This window comes from Trichomycterus rosablanca, chromosome 4, assembly GCF_030014385.1.
Source record: "Trichomycterus rosablanca isolate fTriRos1 chromosome 4, fTriRos1.hap1, whole genome shotgun sequence".
Lineage (NCBI taxonomy): Eukaryota > Metazoa > Chordata > Actinopteri > Siluriformes > Trichomycteridae > Trichomycterus > Trichomycterus rosablanca.
The window spans coordinates 44,110,729-44,136,475 of NC_085991.1; the positions used below are offsets into that span (position 1 = coordinate 44,110,729).

Here is a 25,747-nt window from a genome sequence, read left to right on the forward strand (position 1 = left end):
AAAAACAACTACATATTTCATAACTAACCAGCCTTTCTGCTTCAGATTACTAAAACATTCAGTTCAAGTGACACCATAATAACAAAGCAAACAAAAAAAACGTTTGTTTTGGCTGATATATGAAACATGAACAATTTATTCCATCTAATGCTATTTTGATTTAAGCAATTCTAACTAAACTTCTAAAACACTCTGCATACTAAAAGATCTGTGTGTTTCCACTGGTGGGTCTAAACCGTATTCACTGATGCTGGAGCACAAATAACTTTTATAACATTTATGAGTCAGATTTTATAAAACGATTGGCTAGTTGCCAGTACCAAGGAATTAAAAATAAGAACACAAAACGACAATTAAACACATGATTTTTAGACATTCATTTAGTTTCAGTCAAATTTGTCCTTCATATCGGATAAAGAGCGAGGACAGCAAGCGCTCCCCCTCAAACCTCTTACAAAACAGCAGCGTTCTTGTTCTGATTCAATATTCTGTACTTGGGTTTGTTCTTTCATTGCTCCCAGTACAGTTCACATTCTTTCTATGTAAACAAAACCACGTCGGCTATGTACAAAAAGTAAAAGAAAGATTTAAATAATTTAAACCTATATATACAGACAAATCAGAAGGCAAAAGTGAGGTCTCACGAGTCTACATCACTGTTTTAGTTCTTACATCAAGGTGTGAAATTGTTTTTACTTAAACAAACAAAAAATAATAATAACCAAACGTAATTTGGTCTTGTGTCTGTAACATTAAAAAAAGCTTTCTGAACACTCTAGAATGACTGGTTTTCAGATTAAGTCTGTGTATATATATATATATATGACATTTAGCTAATAAATAACATTCTAATCACTGCTAATTTAGTTATTCAGGACTGGTCACACAGTTTATACTGTTATAGATTCTCTACATTTTACTATATTGTAATTTGTAGTGTTTGAGATACTTGACAGTTTACTATGTGTCCCAAATTCAGTGGACTTTTAAAAAAATGCTGCTTGTTTCATTAGTCTGTTTATCTCTAATCAGCACTGTTTGCTTTTAACATTATGTAACCGCGACCAGTCCATCCTTAACAGTGCAGTTACAAAACAAAAGCATGTCGCTTGTATGAGTCCCTACAGTATGATATATACGCTACTCTAATTTTTATTAGATTTTTTTAGGATCATGCCATGAGATGCTACTAGGTGCAGACAGATATGAGGTTTAGAAAGCAGCATGCTGGATTGCATTTACTCCTGTTTTTACATTTGTGTTTAGAAGAACAGTGCAGTTTCAGACTCTGGTTAATAAGTGTGCAGTAAAATGCTTCTCTACCCCTATTTATCTGCTGCGTGATATGGAATCAGTGCAGGTATATAATGAAGCAGGCGTGGCTACACACTAGCCATGTTCTAAATGAAGGCTTTGATTTTGCTCTAATGTTTTCGAACAAAAAAAATCGCCAATAAATGATGTTGTAGTTAATAGTTTTGATTGAAATGCACAAGGCAAACCGATGTTGACTGCAGCTTCTTCACTCTCATACCCCAACATGACTCCCTAACCAATTAGAGAACTGCGTCTTGAAAGGTCCACGCTGCTGGTGCTTAGTCCTCTAGAATCCGACAGGCCGCTGTTTGCCTCCTACATAAAATAAAATCCAATAGTCAGTCTTAACAACAAAGCAATGCGGAGCTGCAGAACTGGTTATATTATTTATTTTGGTAATTAAAAAATGTTTATTGTGAAGTGGTGAGATTAGATAAACCTAGCAATTTTTCACAATTTCATTTTTATAAACCGCTTAAAGCTGGTCAGGGTAGCCGCTCAGGTGGCGCAGAGTTAAAATACGCTAGCAGACCAGAGCTGGAATACATCGTATCGAATCTCAGCTCTGCCATCTGGCTAGGCTGGGCGGCTATACAATTCATACAGGGTTAGGAAGCCGAATAGGGACCTCACAACTGATGCAATTACGAACTCTGCTGGCTGGTTGTCGGCGTCTGCACAGAGTAGAGGAATAATGCTGATCAGGGTGTGGCTCTCTGTGCACAGGGCTGATTCGCATATAAACTCGGCTGGTGCAGGTGAAAAAATGTTGTCGGCTACAGCTCACGTATCAGAGGAGAGGTGTGTCAGTTGGGGGGTTATGCATAGAAAACTTTTTAAAAAGCTGGTCAGGGTTGCAGCAGATCTGGTTACACCAGAAACACTGGGCGCAAGGCAGGAATACCCTGGACAGGGTGCCAACCCATCGCAGGGCTTCGGTCACCACCATCTGTGTAGATGCCTGGCCAAACCGATAGTGATGGGCTAGTGCAACAGACCACAGTGCCACTAGAGCACCTAACCTAGGTAGTTGGCAAATGTAACATTTCTATTTGATTGACCATAGTGCAGTAAATCACTGGTTGTATATTCAGATGTTTTAAGTCTACTTGGTTGCATACTATAGCATCATACTGTGGTAGTATGTATTCATTAATACTCGTAATATAATTTATATTAATCATTCAGAAGATGTCATTGGTATGAAAGTACATGAAAGGCAGTACCTAACATACAACCCCTAATCCACATATGTAGTAGCCAACCAATTCTTTTTACCTGCATGAGTTCTCTGTTCACACAGAGAGCAGTATCACATAAGGAGAGTCGCACACTGCTATCCATAATTCACTGTCTCTATGCAGGCACCTTTAACCAGCCAGCAGAGGCCGCAATTACAGCAGCAATTAGAAATCCCTTTGTCCTGCCCACCCTCAGACATAGCCAATCATGTCTGTGTAGTCAATGACTATTATTATTAATAATATTTTGCGCACTAATCAATGTGCAACACTTTTGCATTGTAAAACAATTTTGTTTGCAAAATACACACAACTGTGTCCCAATACAAAGTGTGTGTGTACACATGTTCAAACCTGTGAGCTCTCCTCTACACTCTTGTTCAGGAAGTTCAGTGAGCTTGCTCTCTTCATCCTAAAACACAAACACAGCATTTAGCCCAAACTGAATTGAAACTGAATTGTGCATCATCATGTCTGATCTCCTCACCCTGGATTGCGTGGTTCCTGTGGGCCGCTGCCCTGCAGTTTCTTCACCAGCATCTCACTGCTGCGCCTCAGAGCATCCCGGATCTTCCCAAAGGAGCCGCTGCGACGCAGAGAGCCGTTTCCGTCCTGTGGAGGAGGGGGACAAAGTAACCAAGTGTTTTCACCAAGCTGTATTTCACATTCCATTTTCTTTAGATTATCAGACAACTAATTATTATGACCTATGTATATGGGGTGCCATGACTGTTCAACATTTAGAAATGTCTACTGGTTTGGAGTCATGTGCCTGACCTGCTCATGGCACAAACACAGAACAATGTACAAAAGAAAATTGTACTTGAATCTTTCCAGCCCATCACTGATGACCCTGAACCCTGGAGTTGTGAGGAACCCACAATACCTGCTGCACCACCATGCAGTCCAACATAGCAGATGCATTATTAATAACTAATGACTACCAGAGACAAGCTCAATGCGCTATTATTTTTTTTTACTCATGTGCACAATTAGTGGATGATGGTGTTTAACCATGAATATTTCATTATCTAGCACCACATTAACAGGTGAAAATTTCACAATTTTACCAGGAAACTGTAAATCTGTGCATTCATACTGTGCATTTATTGCAATCATTTTAGGCACTATTGCACAAATAAAAGTCTTAATTTCCCTGACCAGTTAAACAAGCAATCGATGCGCTCAGGTGGTGCAGCGGTAAAACACGCTAGCACACCAGAGCTGACTTCTCTGGTCATCAGTTCGAAGCTCTGCTACTGGCTAGGTGCCTACACGAACAATGATTGGCTCGTTCACAGGGAGGGTGCCGGGGGGGGGGGAAGATTCCTCATAATTGATGCAATTATGACCTTTGCTGGCTGGTACAGAGACGAGGGATCAGTGCACGAGTCTGGTCCACATGTGAACTCGCCTCATGCAGGTGAAAAGATGCACACGTTTTGAAGGGGGCGTGTGTTAGTCATGGCTCTCCTTGGTCAGGGGTGGAAGTCAGCAACAGTAGAGAGGAAGCGCAATGCAATCAGGTAACTGGATACGACTACATTGGAATGAAAATTTGGGGATTTTGCTAAAACCAGATCAGAAATCCATATCAGCCTTATCTCTACAACTTTGTAGTTTTGGAGGACTCACCTCATCTGGGGGTGGGGACACATTTAAAAATGTATAAGCCAACTACACCTCATGAAGGAAAGGCTTATACAGGAAAGTGATAACAGCAGTTCAAGCATGCTGTGTTTAAAATCTCCAAGTCATTTGTTCAAAGTGTGCACTATGAAATGTATTGTTGCAGACATAACCAAAACAGCCTGGCCAGTAGGAGGTCTCAAATCTGGTTTGTGGCCCAGATCCGCTGTGGCAACCCCTAAAATAATATATGTGAGCAGCCGGGGGAAAAATGCCAGCAGCCAAATTAATTTACATTACCATTACATTGTCTGCTCAAACAAAAAAAGCATGGTTCCTGGTACTGAATACTGAAGGGCAACTAATCATTAGCATGTTGGTTCAGTGAGAGTATAGAATTCACACAGCTCTTAAATTTAGTACCAAACTTTTACATAAATAAGGTGTACCAACCCCACTCCATTCAGCCTCGTCTCCCTCAGTACTCAAACCTCCGGTACTGTTCAGACTCTCTCTGCTCTGCCGTTTGTCTCCAGCAGCGGTGCCGTCCTTCAGCAGCTCCCGTACTTTACTCTGGTTAATTGCATCTATCCCCTGCACACAGAAATAATTAATGTCAAGTCTCAGTGTTAGAATTTAATGAGCCTGCTTGGAATATTCATTATCAGTATACTGTAGCAGCTTATGCAAACATTTGGACCCACTGTATTTGGTGCAATTATGAAAAATGATAACTGAAAAAAAACTGCAGCTATTACCTGCTTGCGGTTCTTTGTAGCACACTCCTCCAGAGTCTCAGCAGCCTCCAGCTTGCCCTGTCGGCGGTAGAGTGCCCCCAAGCTCCTCAGTGTGTTAGTGACTGTGGGACTGCACACAGAAACAGAGGAACCATCAGCACAGTGTTAAACCAGAAGTTAAATTTTTTTTTAATTGGCTTTCTTCATCACTAAATGATATACATGATATTTTATGATATACAAATAATGAAATATTGAAATAAGAAACCTATTAATTCAATTTACACTTGGGTGGTGCAGCCATAAAATATGCTAGTCCACTACTGCTGAGATCTGAATGCCTGAGTGCCTGAATGATTATGTCTGGGAGGGCGTAACAGTGTAGCCATTGGGATGCACTCTGAATGCTGGTCTCAAGCCCACACAGAAATAGGAGGGTTGAGTCAGGAAAGGCACTCGGCGTATAGACTGTGTCAATTCTGGTATACAAACCAGCTCTGCAACCCCCATTGCAGGAGCAGCCAAGAGGGGAAAAATCTTTTAAAAGTGTTTTTTCTGTTTTTAGCCAGATTTGAACAGACGCCACTGCTGCAGTCTTTATAGCACCCCACGCTGTCTACAAATTTGAATAGGCTTGCTTCACTGAAAACCAGGCTGGGTTCTTGAACAACCTCCTGCCCTCTGGTATACCTCAGAGCTTTAGCACTGAAGGCTAAAAGCAAGCAGTTGAAAAGACAAAAACAGACTCGTCTGACTGTATTCATGTGGAGGCCTACATGGAATGAATGGTTGTAGATTAACTACTGTACAACAGCATATGTTTGTACATTGTATGAAGCATTTCAGTCTGGCTTTCATGTCCTGCATAGTACTGAAACAGCATTAGTAAAGGTGGGTAATTTCATTTGTATAAACTGCTGAGATTGGAACCTGGAGCTCAACAGTAGTGAGCTAGGATAACAAGACTGCTGCACTACCTGAGCACATTATTATTATTAATATTATTAGTAGTACTAGTAGTAGTAGTAATAGTAGTATTCAGACTTTTAATATTTTCTTTGTACCTTTGCTGTGCCCAGAGGCTTAAGATCAAAGTCCCTACATTACAAAGGGAATGTTTACCTGTCCACTTTGCAGGCCTTGTACCAGCTGCCATACTCTCCGTAAGGACCAGAGTCCTTCTTCTTACCCTGTCAGAACGACAAAAATAACATCTTAATTTGTACATCTGTAGATTTTGGCTGCAGAGGCAGTAGTTAAGGTACTGAACAACGTAGTATTCAGAAGCTGGTTTAAGACTCTCAACTGCCAGGTTAAAAGATGCAACCTTGGCTTAAAGCAGCGTTTCTCAAAGTGTGTGGTGCGTGGAGGCATGAGAGGGGGGCGTGTCTGACTGGCAGGAAAATGAAGCGTGGAACCAATGTTTTAACGTCGGAATCTTTTCACGGTGGACAATAAACAAACCGTGCTTTCAGGTTAGCGGTATTCATTGTGACAGAGAGTCTAGATCAGGGGTGCCCAATAGACCACTCGATCGCACAGTGCACCCTGTTAGATCGCACCTCATTCAAACAGGTCAACGTGACTGACATGAAATGTGGCCACTGTTTGCTTAATTTGCGGTTCGTTACCATAACTACGCCTCAGCCCGCCTAAAGCACCGCTAATCCAGAAAGTTTTCATTCGTCAGTTTGCTGACGGAGACATTTTAACCCTACAATCTGACATTCATGTGGCATGAAAAGTTTTCATCTTCCAAAGGGGGGCATGACGGAAAAAGTTTGAGAACCACTGGCTTAGAGGATGCACTAATACAACTGAATTAATAAAAATATGCAGAATTACGATGTGGAGATGCTGCTTCATGCTTTGGTAGTTGGATACTGTATTTACAATACCTTGCTCTCCTCTCTCTCCTCTGCATGCATCCAGATTGGCTTGTTGTCATCTAAAAGAAGACACAGTTAAATAAAGTCAGCTGTGCTACTGTCATAATTCAAAAGGGGTTTAATGGTTGTATGCATGTTTTTCAAGATGGCCTGCTTAAAATGTTTTTCTTTTAACTATTTCAAATGTCTGAGCGAACTGACAAGTGCACCCTTATATTAGCCAATCATGTCTGTGCAGACACCCGACTGGCCGATAACAACACAGAGATTCGAACCCTGGATCCTCGGATCTCAAGAGAAGTAAGCTAGCATATTTTACCACTGCACCACTTAAGCACCAGAAAAACTGAATAACTACACCCAATTTTAAAATGTAGTGTTCGTTTGTAAAAGTACTGATGATGGCGTGCTTATAGGATCTTAAAAGATTTTAATAATGAGATTTAATAATGTCACCAAAGAATTAAGTGTTTATCAAGAAAAGGTTTGTTTACTTTGTTCCTCATGTGCTTCACTGATATCTCAATTTGGTTGCCCAGGAATCTAAATAACCAGGCTACAATGAAGCTGCTGTAATTTAACCCAGGTGATTAAAATGCTAGTTAGCTCATTACTACACACTGGTGTTTATCAGTAATGTATTAACTAAAATGTTACTAAAGACTTGTCAAGATGCCTTTTCCCCCAAATAGTATGCTATATGAAATGCCCTTTGTTTTCTATGTATCTACAATAGTTGCAATTTTAAATAGTCACAATATTATGTGAAGGTCAAATATTTGTGGCATGGCAGCATTACAAAAATATCCAGCTACTCCAAAATACTACATCAATAATTTTCTCTGTTCATTTGCTGCATCATTCAACTAATAAAGATTTATTTAGAGCAAAATCATGTTCTGCAGAAAGGTTTGAGGAGTTGAATATTTGCCCCTGCAACTGTAAATGTTGTAGTCATGGAGTGAACCTTGTGGTCATTTGAAAGGAGGGTTTATTTTAACTCTCACCGACGATGTTTTTAAAGAAATGTGTGAAATTAGTTTGCTGGGCAACTGTGAATAAAAAACAAGCCTGGACACAAAATCTGCAGGTCCCCGGCTCCCGGGAAAATAATTTGTCAATGCCTGTTTTATATGACTAAAAGCGGATTGCACTTTGCACCTTTGCTATGTTTGTACAGTAATAAGCTCATTTGTGCCTGAGAACATGATAATTAATCATGTTAATTACAGGTCAGATGTTGGATGTAGGTTCTAAGTGCTTTATTGGCTATAAGTTCTGTCACATGGCCATGAGAATGTCTGAGTCTGTTTGAACATTAAAGCATTCATGATTAAGTCGGATCTACAATCCTCCTGAGAACCAACTCTCCACAGCTTCATCATTCCTCCTTTCATTCTGCTCCTAATTCAGCAATTTGCTGCTAGCACAGGGACTGAAGGAAAGTTCAATGTGCTTACTGTTGACAGAGCCGAACTGTTTCTCATGTGCACGGGTCAGGATCTCTTTGTACAGCGCCTCTGCGTCGCTAAACTTGCCCTGTTTCAGGTAGCACGTAGCCTGAGAGCAGAAAAACAACACATCAGATTTTTTAGATTTCTTATTCTACACACACAATTTTTACCCCTCAGCAACTCTCATAACGTGAATATCACAGCTTTCACATCCCACAGCAGTTTACAATGAAATACAAAAAAAATTGTTTAAGGGTCTTTGCTTTCTGGCTGAATGAAAAGCACAGTTCTCTTACAAGGTTATTTTTGGTCTTGGCCACATTGGGGTCGTCGGTTCCCAGTTTGCTCTCGTAGATCTCCAGAGCTCGGCCGTAGTAGTACTGGACCTCACTGTACTTTCCTTGATTCTGACACAGCAGTGCCAGGTTATTCAGCTGCTTTGCCACATCTGGGTGAAACCTCCCCAAAACCTGCAAATATGGGCACAAGATATGAAATCTTATTCTCTCTAGCAAGTGTAACCATCACTGATGTTCTATCATAGCAGTATGAAAAAATCCAGCAGAATTACAGCCACCTTTAATAAAACACAATTAAAACATTTAGTCAGAAAAAAGTTAGCTGGTTTGGGAAGTACACTGTATGGTCAAAAGTATGTGGACTCGCCTCCTAATCACTGAGTTTATGTGTTTCACCCATACCCATTCCAGACAGATAAGTGAAATCAATTTTTTAAATGTTATGCTTTGACAAACTTTGGCAAAATTTAGCAAAGCTCATTTTTTGTTCCAGAATGACTGTGCCCCTGTGCACAAAGCAAAGCCCATAGAGACCTGGTTTAACGAGATATGAAGGATCTTCAGTGATGTACACTCACTGTCAGACGTTACAAATCTTCTGTGACTGAATAGACTCAAATCCTTACAGAGACACATTAAAATCGAAATCACATCTACAGGGTGGGCCATTTATATGGATACACCTAAATAAAATGGGAATGGTTGGTGATATTAACTTCCTGTTTGTGGCACATTAGTATATGGGAGGGGAGAAACTTTTCAAGATGGGTGGAGACCATGGCGGCCATTTTGAAGTCGGCCATTTTGGATCCAACTTTAGTTTTTTCAATGGGAAGAGGGTCATGTGACACATCAAACTTATTGAGAATTTCACAAGAAAAACAATGGTGTGCTTGGTTTTAACGTAACTTTATTCTTTCATGAGTTATTTACAAGCTTCTCTTTGTTTACAGCCATTGACATGTCGCAGAGGTTAACACGTGAGGAGCGGATAGAAATTGTGTTGATGTCTGGTGAACGCAGTACCCGGGTCATTGCAGCAGATTTCAATGCAAGACACCCTACGAGCCCACCCATCTCCCCTGCTACAGTTAGCAAACTGCTTGCCAAGTTTCGTGAAACTGGTTCAGTGTTGGATTTGCCAAAATGTGGACGCATGAAAACTGTCACTAATGAAGAAACATCAGTGGCTGTCCTAGCTTCATTCAGCAAGAGCCCACAGCGTAGCACTCGCCGCATGTCACTGGAGAGTGGCATCAGTCGAACATCCCTTTGGCGGATATTAGCTACCCTTACAAACTGCAGCTGCTGCAGCATCTCAACGAGGATGACCCAGATCGACTCAGTGTTTCCCTCTTTATGCACTGAAGCTGGCACGTTCCCTGAGTTTTTCCAGCAAGATGGTGCACCACCACATTATGGGTGTCAGGTCCGAGCATTCCTAGATGAACAGTTTCCTGGAAAGTGGATTGGTCGTCGTGGGCCAGTTGAATGGCCCCCAAGGTCTCCCGATCTGTCCCCCTTAGACTTTTATCTTTGGGGTCATCTGAAGGCAATTGTCTATGCTGTGAAGATACGAGATGTGCAGCACCTGAAACTACGGATACTGGAAGCCTGTGCTAGCATTTCTTCTGCGGTGTTGCTATCAGTGTGTGAAGAGTGGGAGAAGAGGGTTGCATTGACAATCCAACACAATGGGCAGCACTTTGAACACATTTTATAAGTGGTCAGAAACTTGTAAATAACTCATGAAAGAATACAGTTACGTTAAAACCAAGCACACCATTGTTTTTCTTGTGAAATTCTCAATAAGTTTGATGTGTCACATGACCCTCTTCCCATTGAAAAAACTAAAGTTGGATCCAAAATGGCCGACTTCAAAATGGCCGCCATGGTCACCACCCATCTTGAAAAGTTTCTCCCCTCCCATATACTAATGTGCCACAAACAGGAAGTTAATATCACCAACCATTCCCATTTTATTTAGGTGTATCCATATAAATGGCCCACCCTGAATATTAATTCCCATGGTTTTCGTAAGTGCCCACATACTTTTGATAAATTATTGCACTTATGATCAATTCTGCAAATATTTTTTTTAGAAAAACAGTTTAAAAGAGATGCTCAAGGTCAAATCTCAGTTCTAATACCAGCAGACTGGACATCTATATAGGTGGCTCATCCATGGCTGCAGTCGGATACTGCACACGTATTGGAGGGGGCATGGGGCATGGGTTATTCATGGTCAGGAGTGGAAGTCTGCAGCAGTAGTGGAAGTGAAATGCAATTTGGTGATTGGATACTGCTGGATTGGGAGGAAAATTAGGGAAATGCATTAAAAAAACAGTTTAAAAGACCAATTTTGGGGCCAGTGACCCAACAAAAAAGTGTTTTCTTTCTTTTCGATATGTTGCATGTTTGAAGGCAAAGAAGGCAAAACTGGTTAGACTCTCTCAGTGGGAAGACTCCCTAGTCTTTAGTCTCTCTATACATCAAATTGGCAAGATTCAGTGATCCTGTGTGATCTGCCTCACCTTCTCCCTGATCTCCAGCGCCCTCTTGCATAAAGGTTCGGCCTCTTTGTATTTGCCTCGCTTCCCGTATAGCACAGCCAGGTTGTTGAGAGTGGCAGCCACGGCGGGGTGATCCTTCCCCAAAGTCTTCTCACGGATAGCCAGGGCGTCGTTCAGCAGGTGAGCTGCCTCCTTGTACTTATTCTGATCCCTAAGCAGAACAATTAATAATTAAAATAGAAAGTGACAGTTCCTATATGTTATTATTAGGGATGTAACGATGCACCACAAGACAGTTAATAACCGGTTCCAAAAGTCTACGCTTCAAAACAATTTAACGTGTAAAATGAATCGATATTCACTTTAAACGGCAGAGGGCACTGGCGCTATACACCTCACCTGGTTGACTTCACTGGCAATATATGTCAGGTTGCCAGATTCGAGGGTTTTCAGCCAAATTGGGCTTAATTTAAAATTGTTTGGCATAGTTTGTACCTACCTCAGAAATAAAGTGTGGGTAAAATGTATTGTTACATCCCTAGTTATTATGGTAATACATACCAGAGCAAAGGAATGAATGTTTTTGTAAGATTGGTACAGTGGAGATCAGTATAATGAGTTTAATTACAGAGAAGCACCGATATAAAGAAGGATGCAAGATTATCTCAGAAATACTGACAAACCTCAAGGTCAGTTTAGTTCCAGTGAGTCAGATTACTTTTATTAAATGTTGGCACTTAACTAGAAGGGCTAATGTGACCCCAACCATCACTGTGACCGAGCTGCAGTAATCAGCGGCTGTGACCGAAGGCAGAATTTACAGATTAACCTTTATGGAAGAACCCTTAGTAAAAGCATTTACATAATGTCACTTGGTAGACTTTCCAACAAGGTGTCAGACAATTTTCTGGTCTAATGAGACTAATGTGGACCTTTAATCTAAAAAGTCCTGTTAGGTAAGGTAAGAACCAAGATAAAATATACTGGAGGAAGCATCCTAACAGGGATGATGTTCAGCAGCAGGGACTAATTTAATAAACCAAAGCACTGACAAAGTCACATCTGGTATGAGTGTCAAACAGATGTCCATAAGAGGCCCAGTCATGGTTCTCATCATAATCTATCAAACATCAGCAGGAACATCTTAACACAGCCATGTACAAAACTGCTCCATCACATGTCACATTATAGCCGTAACCAATCCGATTTCCTGTTATACTATGCTGACCTGTACACAAGGGCGAGGATGTTGAGCATGGTGGCGACGTCCGGGTGGTCATGCCCTGAGGTTTTCTCCAGGTCCTCCAAAGCCTGTTTGCAGAGTGGCACAGCTACCTCGTACCTGCCCTGAGAGGCGTACTGGATCACCAGGTTGTGCAGCGTCCGGAGCCGAGCCGGGATCTCATACCCACCCTGCTGTGCTGCCACCTCACCACTGGGTTGAGCTGAGAGAAAAAAAGAGAATCTCAAATTACATAACGTGACTCATTCACTCTTTTTTATATTAACAAAAATAATGCATATGAGTAAGTATTTGCTCATAATGTGGGTGCTCGGGTGGCACAGTGGTAAAATACTGTAGCCCACTACCACTGAGATCTGGTTACTGCTGCTCCAATTTTTGACTCACCACAGTGAATCATGCTGATCTGCATATTTTATTTGGCAGTGCTTTATGTCGGATGCCCTTCCTGATGCAACCCTCCTTATCTTATCCAGGCTTGGGACAAGCACTGAGTCAAGTGCACCCTCCTGATAGCTAGCCTGATTAGCCACACCCCTCCCCCCAGACATAGCTAATCATTAACATTCAAATCCCAGATCGAAACAGTAGTGGGTTAGCAGATTTTAATGCTATGCCACCCTAGGATCAAGGGCCAATAATTCAGGCTAATTTGTGATAATGCTTTAATTATATTCTGAAGGAGCAGAACGTTTAGTCTTTTTGAATATTGCTGGTCCTTCACTGCAGTGCAAATGTCTGAGCATTTCTGCAAATAATTACACATCACTGCATCTTGTTTTTATTGTTATAAATACTGTCCCAACTTTGGAATGTCATGAAATCAGAATGAATGCCTGCAAAAAATGTACATATACATTATCAAATATACAATAAACTGTGGAGGCTTTCTTTCTCACCTGGACCCTGGTCATCATCATTAGGGAACAGGTCATCCAGGTTGTCCTTTTCCTTCTCAGCAGATTTCTCCTCAGAAGGAGTGGCATCGTCGTCTAACTTTCGGATCTGGTTCATGAACTCCAGGTGTTTCTTCTCCTCCTCGAGCTGAGCTACATTCTGTTCGCTCTTCTGCAGCTTGTGCTGTGTGCTGGCCAGCTCGTCCCGTAACCAGTGGTTCTCCTGGCATAGACGTCGCACCTGCGCTCGCAGCTTCTGCTTCTCTGACTCCACGGCACTTAAGTGACCTGACAGAGCGATGATCACCTGTAAATTACACAAGGAATAAAATCGTGTCAGTACATCCTGCACACAGAGTGTACAATAACAAATCTGCTTACTAGAAGGATCTGGTGATTGTCTTCAACGTCCCAATCTCCCAATAGCTATAGACATAGAAGATAATACGAACTGATTGAAAGGTTGTTTGTAAAGCTCAGGCTGCCATGTAACACTAATCTTTGTGCTACTATGTTTTGTTCAACTCAAGTCACTTTTTTATTTTTTATTTCTTAATTGTCCCCTTTTTCATCTAAGCTAGTCATGTCCGATTGGAGCCTCTGAACGGATTTAATTGCTATTTTTACACAACAAGCTACATTTATTCACCCATAATGATGAAGTAAATAAATGTGTTTTAAGTTTTACAAACAGTAATTCGAATAAAAAAATCTCTAATTTAAAAAAAGCATTCAGGCCTTTTTATTAAAAAAATTTGTATAAGCCCCTTTGGCAGCAATTACAGCTGCAAGACTTTATAGATACATCTCTACAAGTCATGTTTATTTATAAAGCCCCTTCAAAGACATTATGTGTTGTCCATGGCACTGTACAATGAAATCCAAAACAATGATAAATAAATAAATTACATAAAATAGTAATAAAAGATTTAGTAATAAAAGATACAAGATACATATATACAAGTAATAAAAGATACATAAATGGATTCGGGCAATTTATCCCATTTTTATCGTAAATCAAATCAGGATCTGTCAGATTGGATGGTGAGTGTCTGAAGTAACATCTATAGGTCTCTCTACGTCTCTATGTTTGATGTGGTTTAAGTCTTTTCCAAAGAGAATTTTTCCAAAGCTCCAGTCCAGTGGGAGTTTGTGTGTGCTCTAGAGGAGGTGACTCCAACAGGATGTATGCCGTTTATTCAAACCTGCCATAAAGGCCTGATTAATGGAGTGCTGCAGAGATGATTGTCTTTTCAAAAAGTTCTCCCATCTCTACACAAAGATTTTTAGTGCTGGCATAATGGTGCAGGTACTTGGGGACCTGTGGGTTTCCTCCTGGTACACTGGTTTCCTCCCTTCTCCAATTAATAGGCAGAAGATGGATTGGCTACAATGAAAGTGGGTCAATTGTGATCCTGTCACAGACAGGCCCCCTTCCATGAGTGTATTTCTGCCTTGTATCTAGTGCTTGAATAGATCTAACACATTAAGTATGGTAAAGCAGTTATTGCATGTAGAAATAAATTAATTATTAAAGTTTTTTTATTCTGACTCATCCTGCATTGTTTAGTAGGTGTGAGACAAGATTTTAAGCTGGTCGTTTAAACAATTCATTAGCATCACATCTCCAATGCAGAACTAATGGCTAAATGTAGCCATCAACAGACTACACTTGTAGTACCTGGATCTTAAATAAATATTTTTTTGGCCAAATTTAGTTATGACAAGTATAACAAGAGTTGATGTCCGTTACCTGCGCCTCCCCCAGACCCAGCTCGATGGCCTCCAGGCTCTTGCGAAGCACGCCCGATTTCTCCTGTGCTGGGGGGGTCTGAGTGCAGTCCAGCAGGGAGTTGAGGAGCTGAGTGTGCTCGCCTCGCAGTGTCTCCAATCCCTGCATCACCGCCTTCGTGTTCAGCACGATCTCATCCTGAGTCAGTCGCTCCATAGCCTCCTCCCGTGGGTATACCATGGTGGACATAACCTCAGAGCACTTCAGATCACGAATCCACGCAGCTGCTAAACATGAGGAAAAAGAGCAGAAAGAAAGAGATGAGAATATGCATGCTGAGAGTAGCTCACTATAAAAAGTCCCTCTAGTCATTTACAACCCTTAAAATAATTGAGATTGGTATATGATCATTTCTAAATATAAACCTGTATCACTACAATATATAAACACTTAAATATGCAAACTGGAAATGCTCCACGTTCTCATACTGTTAATGTTCTTAAATTACATCATACTCCCTAAATTTAAGGATATATAATAACCTGAATCAGGAAGGGCATCCAGCATAAAAACTGTGCAAAATCAAATATAAGGATTAATGATCTGCTGTGGTGACCCATACCAGGAGCAGCCAAAAGAAATCATTCATTGTAGAACTTTTACAAAGCTCAGATATTTCATTGTTACACTAGTCCAGGGTTTGGACATTGTGAGGAAACGCCAGTGACCAACAGAAATGATAAACATTAATTGCAAGCCAGGCCTGCTCATCATGAAATTCTGCCCATCTCCATCAAGCATTTTACAGCAAAGTTCAAATTCCTGAGCTAATCACATTTAAAGTAAAAACACATGAAGGCCGAGTCCAGAGCAGCTCTTACTCTGTAAAACACGATTACTGGAAGTCAGGAATCCATTAACGACACCAACATCAATCACATCTGAGTGATTAGTGATCACTTCAGCACTAACAGAATACAAGGTAGACCGGAATACAGGCTGCTCAGCGTATCTGTGACCACTGACGCTTCCATACCAGAGATAAATACCTCAGCATCAGTGTGCTTATAGTGTGCTTACCAAAACAATGTTCCTACAGTACAGAGAAAAAATCCCAACATGCCGAGCTTATGTTTAGTTTTTTAAATACAGCAAAGCCACGTTAAAAGAACGTCAGATTAAAAACTCACATTTTAAAACGCATTTGGCTTTTCATGTTAAAACGCAGCGAAAAGGGACGCTCAGGTGGCGCAGCGGTATAAACACACACTGGAACCAGAGCTTGGATCTGGAATACATCATATCGAATCTCAGCTCTGCCGGCTGGGCTGTGCAGCCACATGAACAACGACTGGCCTGTTGTTCAGATATGGGTGGGATATTAAAAGCAGATAGGGTCTCTCTCATAACTAATGTAATTACGACCTCTGCTGGCTGATTGATGGCACCTGCACAGAGATGAGAAAAGAGTATTCTCAGGGTGTGTCTCTCCGTACACAATGCTGAGCTGCACTGCACTCGTCAAAGTGCAGGTGACAAAATGCATACGGTATGCTGCCCACATGTTGGAGGGGGCGTGGGTTAGCTTCGTTCTCCTCAATCAAAGCAGGGATCGGCATTGGTGGAGAGGAAGCATGACGCGCTAAAAGCGAGAAAAAGGGGAGAAAAATGCATAAACAAAATTTTTTTACAAATTTAAAAAGCAGTGAAAAGTATGCCATCATAACCCAACCAACAATATGTGACTCACCATCTGACCTTTCTGTTCTCAGAAACAGACGATTGTGTATAAAGAGAACCTGGGCAGTCCCATGAGCTACTGCATTGGACAGCTGCACCACCTGCCCAAACCCAAAACTTAAACCTACTCAGGACATTACACAATCACAGGTTTACGATCACTCACATCTAGGTGGGAATTACACTAACCGATCAATCAGGAGGAAGAAGCAAAACTACTCAGACGTTAACCAAAAAGGAGGAATAAACCCGTTACACTCTACCGGCTTATACACTGATCTGCCATAACATTAAAACCACCTCCTTGTTTCTACACTCACTGTCCAATTTACCAGCTCCACTTACCATATAGAGCACTTTGTAGTTCTACAATTACTGACTGTAGTCCAACTGTTTCTCTGCATGCTTTATTAGCCCCCTTTCATGCTGTTCTTCAGTGGTCAGCACCACAGGACCACCACGGAGCAGGAATTATTTAGGTGGTGGATGATTCTCAGCACTGCAGTGACACTGACATGGTGGTGGTGTGTTAGTGTGTGTTGTGCTGGTATGAGTGGATAAGACAGCAATGCCAATGGAGTTTTTAAACACCTCACTGTCACTGCTGGACTGAGAATAGTCCACCAACCAAAACATCTAGCCAACAGTGCCCCATGGGCAGCGTCCTGTGACTACTGATAATGGTCTACAAGATGACCAACTCAAACAGCAGCAATAGATGAGTGATCGTGTCTGACTTTACATCTACAAGGTGGACCAACTAGGTAGGAGCGTCTAATAGAGTGGACAGCAAGTGGACACAGTATTTAAAAACTCCAGCAGCGCTGCTGTGTCTTATCCACTCATACCAGCACAACACACGCTAACACACCACCACCATGTCAGTGTCACTGCAGTGCTGAGAATCATCCACCACCCAAATAATACCTGCTCTGAGGTGGTCCTGTTCCTGGGGCTAATAAAGCATGCAGAGAAACAGATGGACTACAGACAGTAATTGTAGAACTACAAAGTCCTTTTATATGGTAAGTGGAGCTGATAAGATGGACAGTGAGTGTAGAAACAAGAAGGTGGTTTTAATGTTATGGCTGATCAGTGTATGTGTTCCTAAGCGCTGTATGACAACAGCAATGTGGATACTTAAACATTAATAGAACATTGTAGGTATTTTATGATGCTCTGTAAATGAACTCAGTTGAGCTTTCAGCTGTGGTTCCATTAGTGGCCATTTGGTGGCTTAATCCTGCCTCCATCCTCCCCAGTCCCTGCAATGCAGCAAGTAACTGGACTCTAAACAACATTTTATCCCTGACAAAACACTTCTCTTTGCTTAGAAATGTAAAAGTTTAAAAATCCAATTAACACTGAATAATTAACTAGAGCAATCACATTTGAAACTGCTTGTAAAGCACCTGAGACTGGATGAAGGTGACCGGCCACATGAGAGCATGCCGCGCCAGGCAGGGTCAAGCAAAATCAGGACACAGCAGGACAGACAGCCAGTCAGCATATGTGCTGCATCATTGTTTTCATGCCTTGAGACTGGCATGCTTTCAAAATCCTGCTGAGGGTTCCTGAGCTGACAACCAGACTCACCTTCAGAACGGATGCAGACTGTAATGCAAACTGTGCAACACCAACTTACACTCAAGCATCTTCACCCAGCAACACAAACACCAGCTATATTCTGAACAATCCCAAAAAAATACTCAAATGACAAATGGAAACAATCTGACCTCAATCAAAACTATGTAAAAAGATTTTTGACCGCTACATCATGTAGCATTAAAACTAAAATGGTGGTACATCAGTATGTTCTTATGGCCTAAATATAGGCTTATCTCAAAAGAATCAATACAAAAGCCGCTCAGGTGGCGCAGCGGTAAAGTACGCTAGCTCACCAGAGTTGGGGTTTTGAATACATCGTATCGAAACTCAGCTCTGCCTTTCTGACTAGGCTGGGTGTCTGTATGAACAACGATTGGCTGCATGTCAGTTGAGAGGCGTCCTCAGTCAGCGGTGAGGGGTCGAATCAGTATAGAGGACGCAATCAGGATAACTGGACACGACTAGACTGGGGGATAAAATTGGGGGGGGGGGGGATATAGACTGAATAAGTCTATATCTAGAGTTTATAGAACAACAATGGGTTCTAGATAGAGATGGAACGATCGATCGGCTATGAATCGGTATCAGCCGATTTTTAATCAAAATATGCTATCGGCGATCGGAAGATATTTCCTAAAAGTAGCCGATCCGATCGTGTGATATATAAAAGATCACGTTAAGTTAACAGCTCAGTGGATTGATCCAGATTTTGAGCTACAAAGCACCAACCATCACATCACCATTCATCAACCATCGTACAGAAACCATCGTGAAAGCTCTTCATGACCTAAAATAACATCATTAACGTTGTGCATCATACATACGATGTAATTTTGCTGATTGAAATATTTACTTTAAAAAGATAATTCAACCCGGTCACATCCGAGTCGATTCTATCATATAAATATCTATCTATATAAACTCCTGGTTCACTTTGGTAAATCGTAAGCGGTTCTTACTTGTGATTTAGATGAGAACAGAAAACGTTACAGAGCCAATCAGAGGCAAAAGTTTATTCATTACCAAATTCGTTAGTTCAGGATCATCTGCTAAACTTTTAGGATCATCAGAAAACTTTTAGCTCCTTAGACGGAACGAGTCTGACTCGGTTACAGATCTGTGGTAATAGCAGTTTAATGAAGCTTTTTAATGTAAGAGAGTCACACAAAATGTTCTGTAGTAGCTGGTGTTTATTTAAAACCACGACATTAATTAATAACAGTAAACACGGAGAGATAACTGAGAAGAGAAACTTACGCTTCACGAAAAATTAATCGACTCGTGAATCACTTCAAGCGATACAGTGAACAGATCATTTCTCTTAAAGGCACAAACACAAACACACACACACACACACACACACACACACACACACACACACACACACACACACACACACACACGCACACACGCTGCTTCAGTTTATCTTCACTGTGAGGCTCTTTTTAAGGGTTTTTTTAGACTGAACTGGATAACATTAAACCTGCGTGTGTGTGTGGTCAGTTAGACTAATGAAATATGTCTCCTGTGGGTAAAAAAAATAATTGTTTGATGTACTTTATTTACTGCTAAATTTGCAACACTCCCCCCCCATCGGAATCGGCTATCGGCCGATATCCCTGAAAGGAGATCGGAGATCGGAATCGGTGCCAAAAACCCCGATCGGTACATCTCTAGTTCTAGATAAGCACTTTTCCCAAGTTTCATCAGATATTGTTTCTCCCAGCTCAGTGGACCATTTTTCTTTCAGGTGAGCAGTGCTTACTGGTAAAGTAAAAGCGAAGACAAAACGAGAGACTAGATGTCTAGAATCTGAATGTGAAACAAACAGTTCATGTAGTGTATGCTCCTCCGGCATTTCCGGGAAGGATGGTGCATTTTCTGGACTTAATGTCTAAGTTGCAGGTAGCGGAAAAAATGAGACTGGGAGAGACAACATTTTTCTTTAAGTTGAGCAAAAGATGCAAAACTGTTGTCATATATATACACGTCCTTAATGCACTTAAGTCCGGCATCAGATAAACGTAAGGTCTTATGATGGATTGGCATCCAGTCTGAGGTGTGTTTCTGCATTGCACCTAATGATTCTGGAGAAAACAAACCCACCGTGACCCTGACCAGGATAAAGCAGTACGAAACATAAAAAATAAACTGTAATAAAAAATACACTTTTAGAATGCTTATGAAAAACAGTTAATATATTGCTAATGTGTCCTATAAACTTAACTGGCTTTTATTTGTTTACATCATTTCTAATGAGTACCTTGTATAATGCACCAATGGGATTGTGTGCAATATATGTGTAAAAAAAAGAGTTTATTCTAGTGGAAATAGTGTACAAATTTAAGTTTGGTAAATCTAAACTAACAAATTTCTGAGCAGAGGCGATTTATATTGTATCTAAAATTGTTTTAGAAAGCTGTAATGGTTTTTCTGGACTTGTAATGTTTTAGCTTACAGCTGAAATCTATAACCAGACTATATAGAAGTAAAACTGCATCCTTGTTTTGTAATATTCATCAGAGCATTCATTTAATGAGCTGTCCATAAATACAACAAACACTACCTACAGTCGCACACTACTGTACTACATAGTGTGCACGCACCATACGTAAGCTTACTATAATGTTGCATACTATTTAGTACAGTAGTATGCGGTTTGGGATGCAGCCTGTATTTTCCACAAACGTAAAAACAAAAGAAATAGAAGATATGTGATGTTTATTTTTCAAATGTAAAGTGAAATTGTTGTTTCGTGCCATTTTAATAATCTTATGCTTATTATTTCAACAATTCTACAATAAAAATAAGAAAATATATATAAATTAGGCCTATGTAAAAAAAATAATTATATATTTTGGTTATTCTTTAACTATACTTTTTATTCAACAGCAATTGTAAAAATAGCAAAATGTTAGTACTGATATAACTTTTAATAATAATATAATTCTACAAAAACGTAATGTGTATTATTACATCAGCATATTTGTGTGAAATTACTGTTGATACCATATTTATTTATTTATTTATTTGCAGTGATACACAGTGATACAAGTTTTAAATTAAATAATATAATATATCATTTAGATTTTTAAGTTTATATCGGTTAATCATCACATCTATAAATATATTCCTTTATTTCTTGTAAGAGGGGGTGTACAGTTTTACACCCTGCTAATGTTTTTAGCCTATTGCTAAAGGTTTGAATCCGACTTTTAAATTAACATTTGAATTATTTGGAGTTTTTAATGTATTTTAATGTATGTCGTTTAATAATTACTATGCTGACTATTCGGTATATTTGAAAACCAAACAAAGACAAGGAGCGTCCGACGCCGCATACTACCCTACTAAGTAGTATGCATGAGTATGAACAGGCGTCGATACTGTGAGTGCATACTATGTAGTATGGAAGTATGCGGTTAAAGACGCAGTCCCTTATTCAGCACAAGCTAAGCTTAGAATTGTGACCACATTTAAATATTTACCTGTTCCGTGTGTTCAGATATCAGTAGAGAACTGCGTGCTCGTCTGCCTTCCTGAATTCGGAACAAAAATGTTGAATTTCTTGCACACTCGCTGAAAACAGACGGTTAACGAGAACAGTGAAGCACTTGCTGAATCAGTAGCATCCTATATTCCCGTCCGCCCCTGACTGTTTACATCGGTTTACTCAGTACACAGACAGCACAGATTCATCCCCGTCCGGATTTTACTTCCTCCATCATCAGTACATTCGATAAATAAACACAGTTAGTCGAGGTAGATCAAATATTTTAGACGTGCTAGTATGAATGACAGCCGCAAACTGAAAATGGCTGTATGTACCAGCGGCACCAGCATGCAAAGCAGTATGACGTCACACGCAGCCCCCCCCCCCCCCCTCCCTATCCACCCACCTTCAGACGACCTCTGTTTTTAAACCCACCCGTTTCAAGTCTTAACAACAAACCTGTACGTTTTCAGATTATAATATTCAGTTTCATGCTAGATGTCAATCTGTGACTATTAGTCAGAATTCGGAACAAAAACATTTATGATTGTAGAGTATGTGCTGTATTTAGATTTACCCTAATTGTCTTTCCATGTCTGTGTGGAGAGCAGAAGCCTATTTGCAGAGGCACATCCAGTTTTGCCACTCCTTGGGATTTTACCCAGTATAGATAGAAAGGAGAAAGATAGAAAGCTTTCATCTGTCATATATACATATACAGGTGTACAGTACAACGAAATTCTTTTTTCACATATCCCAGCTCGAAAGCTGGGGTCAGAGCGCAGGGTCAGCCGTTGCACGGCTCCCCTGGAGCCGAGAGGGTTAAGGGCCTTGCTCGAGGGCCCAGCAGTGGCTGCATGGCAGAGCTCAGATTCAAACGTTCAACCTTTAGATTGATAGCCCAAAGCTCTACCCACTAGGCTATAACTGTCCACAGATCTTGGGATTTGGGTGATCGACTTGGGATTTGGGGATTTTGCCGAGTAATCTTGTTATTTGTACTCAAGCAATTAAAATCTACATGCAGTTTTTTGGTCGTCATAAATAAGGAATGACAACGCGTACTACTACTAAATAATAACCTTTGAACCTTTGATGGCAATTTCTATGGCTACTGTACATTTACTTCTTTATTTACTTACAGTTTCTTGGACACGATAACTTGACGTCACGCCTGTTGTCATGCGTGCATTTTACTTCTGTTTTTTGGTAACTGTTGTGATAGATTGCAGGAATAAATCTGCGTCAGTCGTCGTAGTGTAAACAGTTTAAAATCTGATTTTCTCATGGTGTCGTCTGATGATTGCGATCACAGTGATCACCATGAAGATGGAGCTCACACACCTCACTGGGTTTGAGATACATTAATATTTTTTATATTGCAATTTGTAAATATTAATAGTGATAATGGTCCCATGTTTTCTTTGTCAGTTAACTCTGTTTTTTTGTTTATAACTGTGAAAATATATTATATAAAACTTTGGATTTTTGTGGCAAGATCTTGGGAATTCTTAAAATGGAGAGTGGCACATCGAGCTTCTACATAAAGCTGGAGCAGAAATACATTAAATAGTGAATTTAGGAAAATAAAAACAGGTCTCGTTATTAAATTGAATGTTAATATTAAGAAGAGAAGTATTGTCATATGTGCAGGACAACGAAATATGTTTGTTTGCATATCACAGTTTGGAGGTTGAGGTCAGAGATTATATGGTTTCCCTGGAGCCAGTGTGATTAAGAGCCCAGCTCAAGGACTTCTTGGTTTGCTGTTTAGCTGGAATTCAAACTCTTAACTTTCAGACTGATAGCCCAAAGCCATACCCACTGCGTAAGAACAAACTGTACCCAGTCAATATACAGGTCAAAAAACTAAACAAAAAGGGGGCATGAACAACACAAACATGAAATAAAATGAAAGTTTATGGGAGTACTGATCAGGAAGGCGAGTTCTGTTCTGGACTGTGCCCTGGACTCAGTAGAGGCAGTAGGTGAAAGAAGGATGATGGCCAAGCTGTCATCCTTAATGGAGAACACCTCTCACCCACTGTATGAGACAGTGACCGCACTGGGCAGCTCCTTTAGTGACAAGCTTCTCCACCTGCGTTGCTCGAAGGAGAGATATCGCAGCTCCTTTCTTCCTTCTGCTGTCAGACTTTATAACAGCCCTAAGCACAGACAATCACCATCACAGTAATTTTAATATAAACCTGAACCATATGCAATATCTTTTTTATCTGTGCAAAGATATATATATATATATATATATATATATATATCTTTGAAACCTGCTGTAACATTTAAAATTTCCCCTGTGAGACAGTAAAAGGCTATCTTATCTTATCTTACTTTTTACTACCACAACAACAATTAAATTAGAATATCCATATGAAAGACTTAATCTATATAATGTCTTGCATGCTAATGTACCTGTGACCAATGACAATTTTCCGAATTTTAATTTGCATCTGAACTGTAGAGGCCCGCCTTATGTGTTGTGAGGGTAATTCTACATTTTAAAGTGCCCTATAGAGACAGTGTTTGCTACAATTGAGGCCAATTAAACCTTAAGGAGAACAATTAAAATAATTTTACATTGTATTTTTTCCCTGTTGAATATTTTTTGAGGAACAGAAATAGTTTCAAATTAAAACAATTGATTGTTTTAACTGTTATCTGTCAGCTATGGGATTTTGCTTTCCACACATTTGTTTGGCTCTGGTAACCACAAAGATGATTTTTCATGTCTATATAGCTTATGTCTTTAGGATTGTGCTTTACCCTTATATGAAATGAGTACTTTATTTTAAACTACATTAATTAAACATACTGAACAGCTGAAACAGATGTCTAGGATTGTATGCCAATGCAATATTCCCTACTAAACACAAATATACAAATTATGTTTATTGTATGTTGATATGAAAATATTATTTTGGTTTTCCCAGCCACACTGGTCACAACCCTTTCTCATATATACAGTGGTAGCCTAGTGGGTAGGACTTTGGAATATCAATTGAAAGGTTGAGAGTTCAAATCACTCTGCTTTGCAGCCACTGTTGGGCCTTTGAACAAGGCCCTTAACCCTCTCTGCTCCAGGGGCGCTGTACAATGGCTTTCAAACAAGCTGGGATATGCGTAGTAAGAAGATAAGATAAGCCTTTTATTATCCCACAGGGGGGCAATTACAATGTTACAGCAACTTTTAGGAATAAAGAGATAGAAAAAGTGTTTATACATAAAAAATAGAAATGTAAGATAAATAAAAATAAAGTATAATACAAGTAAATAAGGTAAAATACAGTTTAAAAAAGAGTAGGCATAGAAGACGAGATGCTGTAACTGGCTGCCACTTGAGCGGCGCCGGAAGTGTTCTCTCTTTAATTGTACTGTACACCTGTATTTGTACTGTACATTTTTAACCTGCTTTCACCCTGTTCTTTAATGGTCAGGACCCCCACAGGACAGGTATTATTTAGGTGGTGGATCATTCTCAGCACTGCAGTGACAATGACATGGTGGTGGTGTGTTAGTGTGTGTTGTGCTGGTATGAGTGGATCAGACACAGCAGCGCTGCTGGAGTTTTTAAATACCGTGTCCACTCACTGTCCACTTTATTAGACACTCCTACCTAGTTAGTCCACCGTGTAGATGTAAAGTCAGAGACGATCGCTCATCTATTGCTGCTGTTTGAGTTGGTCAACTTCGAGACCTTCATCAGTGGTCACGGGACGCTGCCTACGGGGCGCTGTTGACTGGATATATTTTTTGGTTGGTGGACTATTCTCAGTCCAGCAGTGACAGTGAGGTGTTTAAAAACTCCAGCAGTGCTGCTGTGTAACACACACTAACACACCACCACCATGTCAGTGTCACTGCAGTGCTGAGAATGATCCACCACCCAAGTAATACCTGCTCTGTGGTGGTCCTGGGAGAGTCCTGACCATTGAAGATTGCCT

General features: G+C 40.4%; 1 protein-coding gene across 2 annotated transcripts; it reads right to left on the minus strand.

Annotated features, from left to right (window-relative positions):
- Positions 1–944: 944 nt before the first annotated feature.
- Positions 945–22,089, minus strand: LOC134311729 (kinesin light chain 2-like). Of its 2 annotated transcripts, none has more exons than XM_062993381.1 (14): positions 21,787–22,089; positions 14,972–15,234; positions 13,222–13,525; positions 12,308–12,524; positions 11,101–11,290; positions 8,564–8,737; positions 8,274–8,373; positions 6,823–6,872; positions 6,047–6,114; positions 4,946–5,054; positions 4,641–4,781; positions 3,046–3,170; positions 2,913–2,970; positions 945–1,632 (listed from the first exon to the last, which is right to left on the minus strand). In XM_062993381.1, the coding sequence occupies exons 2-14, from the start codon at positions 15,197–15,199 to the stop codon at positions 1,549–1,551; spliced, it is 1,848 nt and encodes a 615-aa protein (XP_062849451.1). In that variant the 5' UTR covers positions 15,200–15,234; positions 21,787–22,089; the 3' UTR covers positions 945–1,548. The 2 variants fall into 2 exon arrangements, with proteins under 2 accessions (XP_062849451.1, XP_062849450.1); XM_062993380.1 differs by having other exon boundaries at positions 14,972–15,237.
- Between the last annotated feature and the right edge of the window lie 3,658 nt (positions 22,090–25,747).

Bases quoted from the DNA above. Each gene is read 5' to 3' on its own strand.
- LOC134311729 (XM_062993381.1), bottom strand. From the start codon at position 15,199: ATGTCCACCATGGTATACCCACGGGAGGAGGCTATGGAGCGACTGACT. The intron at 8,738-11,100 runs GTGAGGCAGATC...CCATATTTGCAG, and splicing joins CGCTGGAGATCAGGGAGAAG to GTTTTGGGGAGGTTTCACCC. The intron at 3,171-4,640 runs GTTGGTACACCT...CCTCCTCCACAG, and splicing joins ACGAGGCTGAATGGAGTGGG to GACGGAAACGGCTCTCTGCG.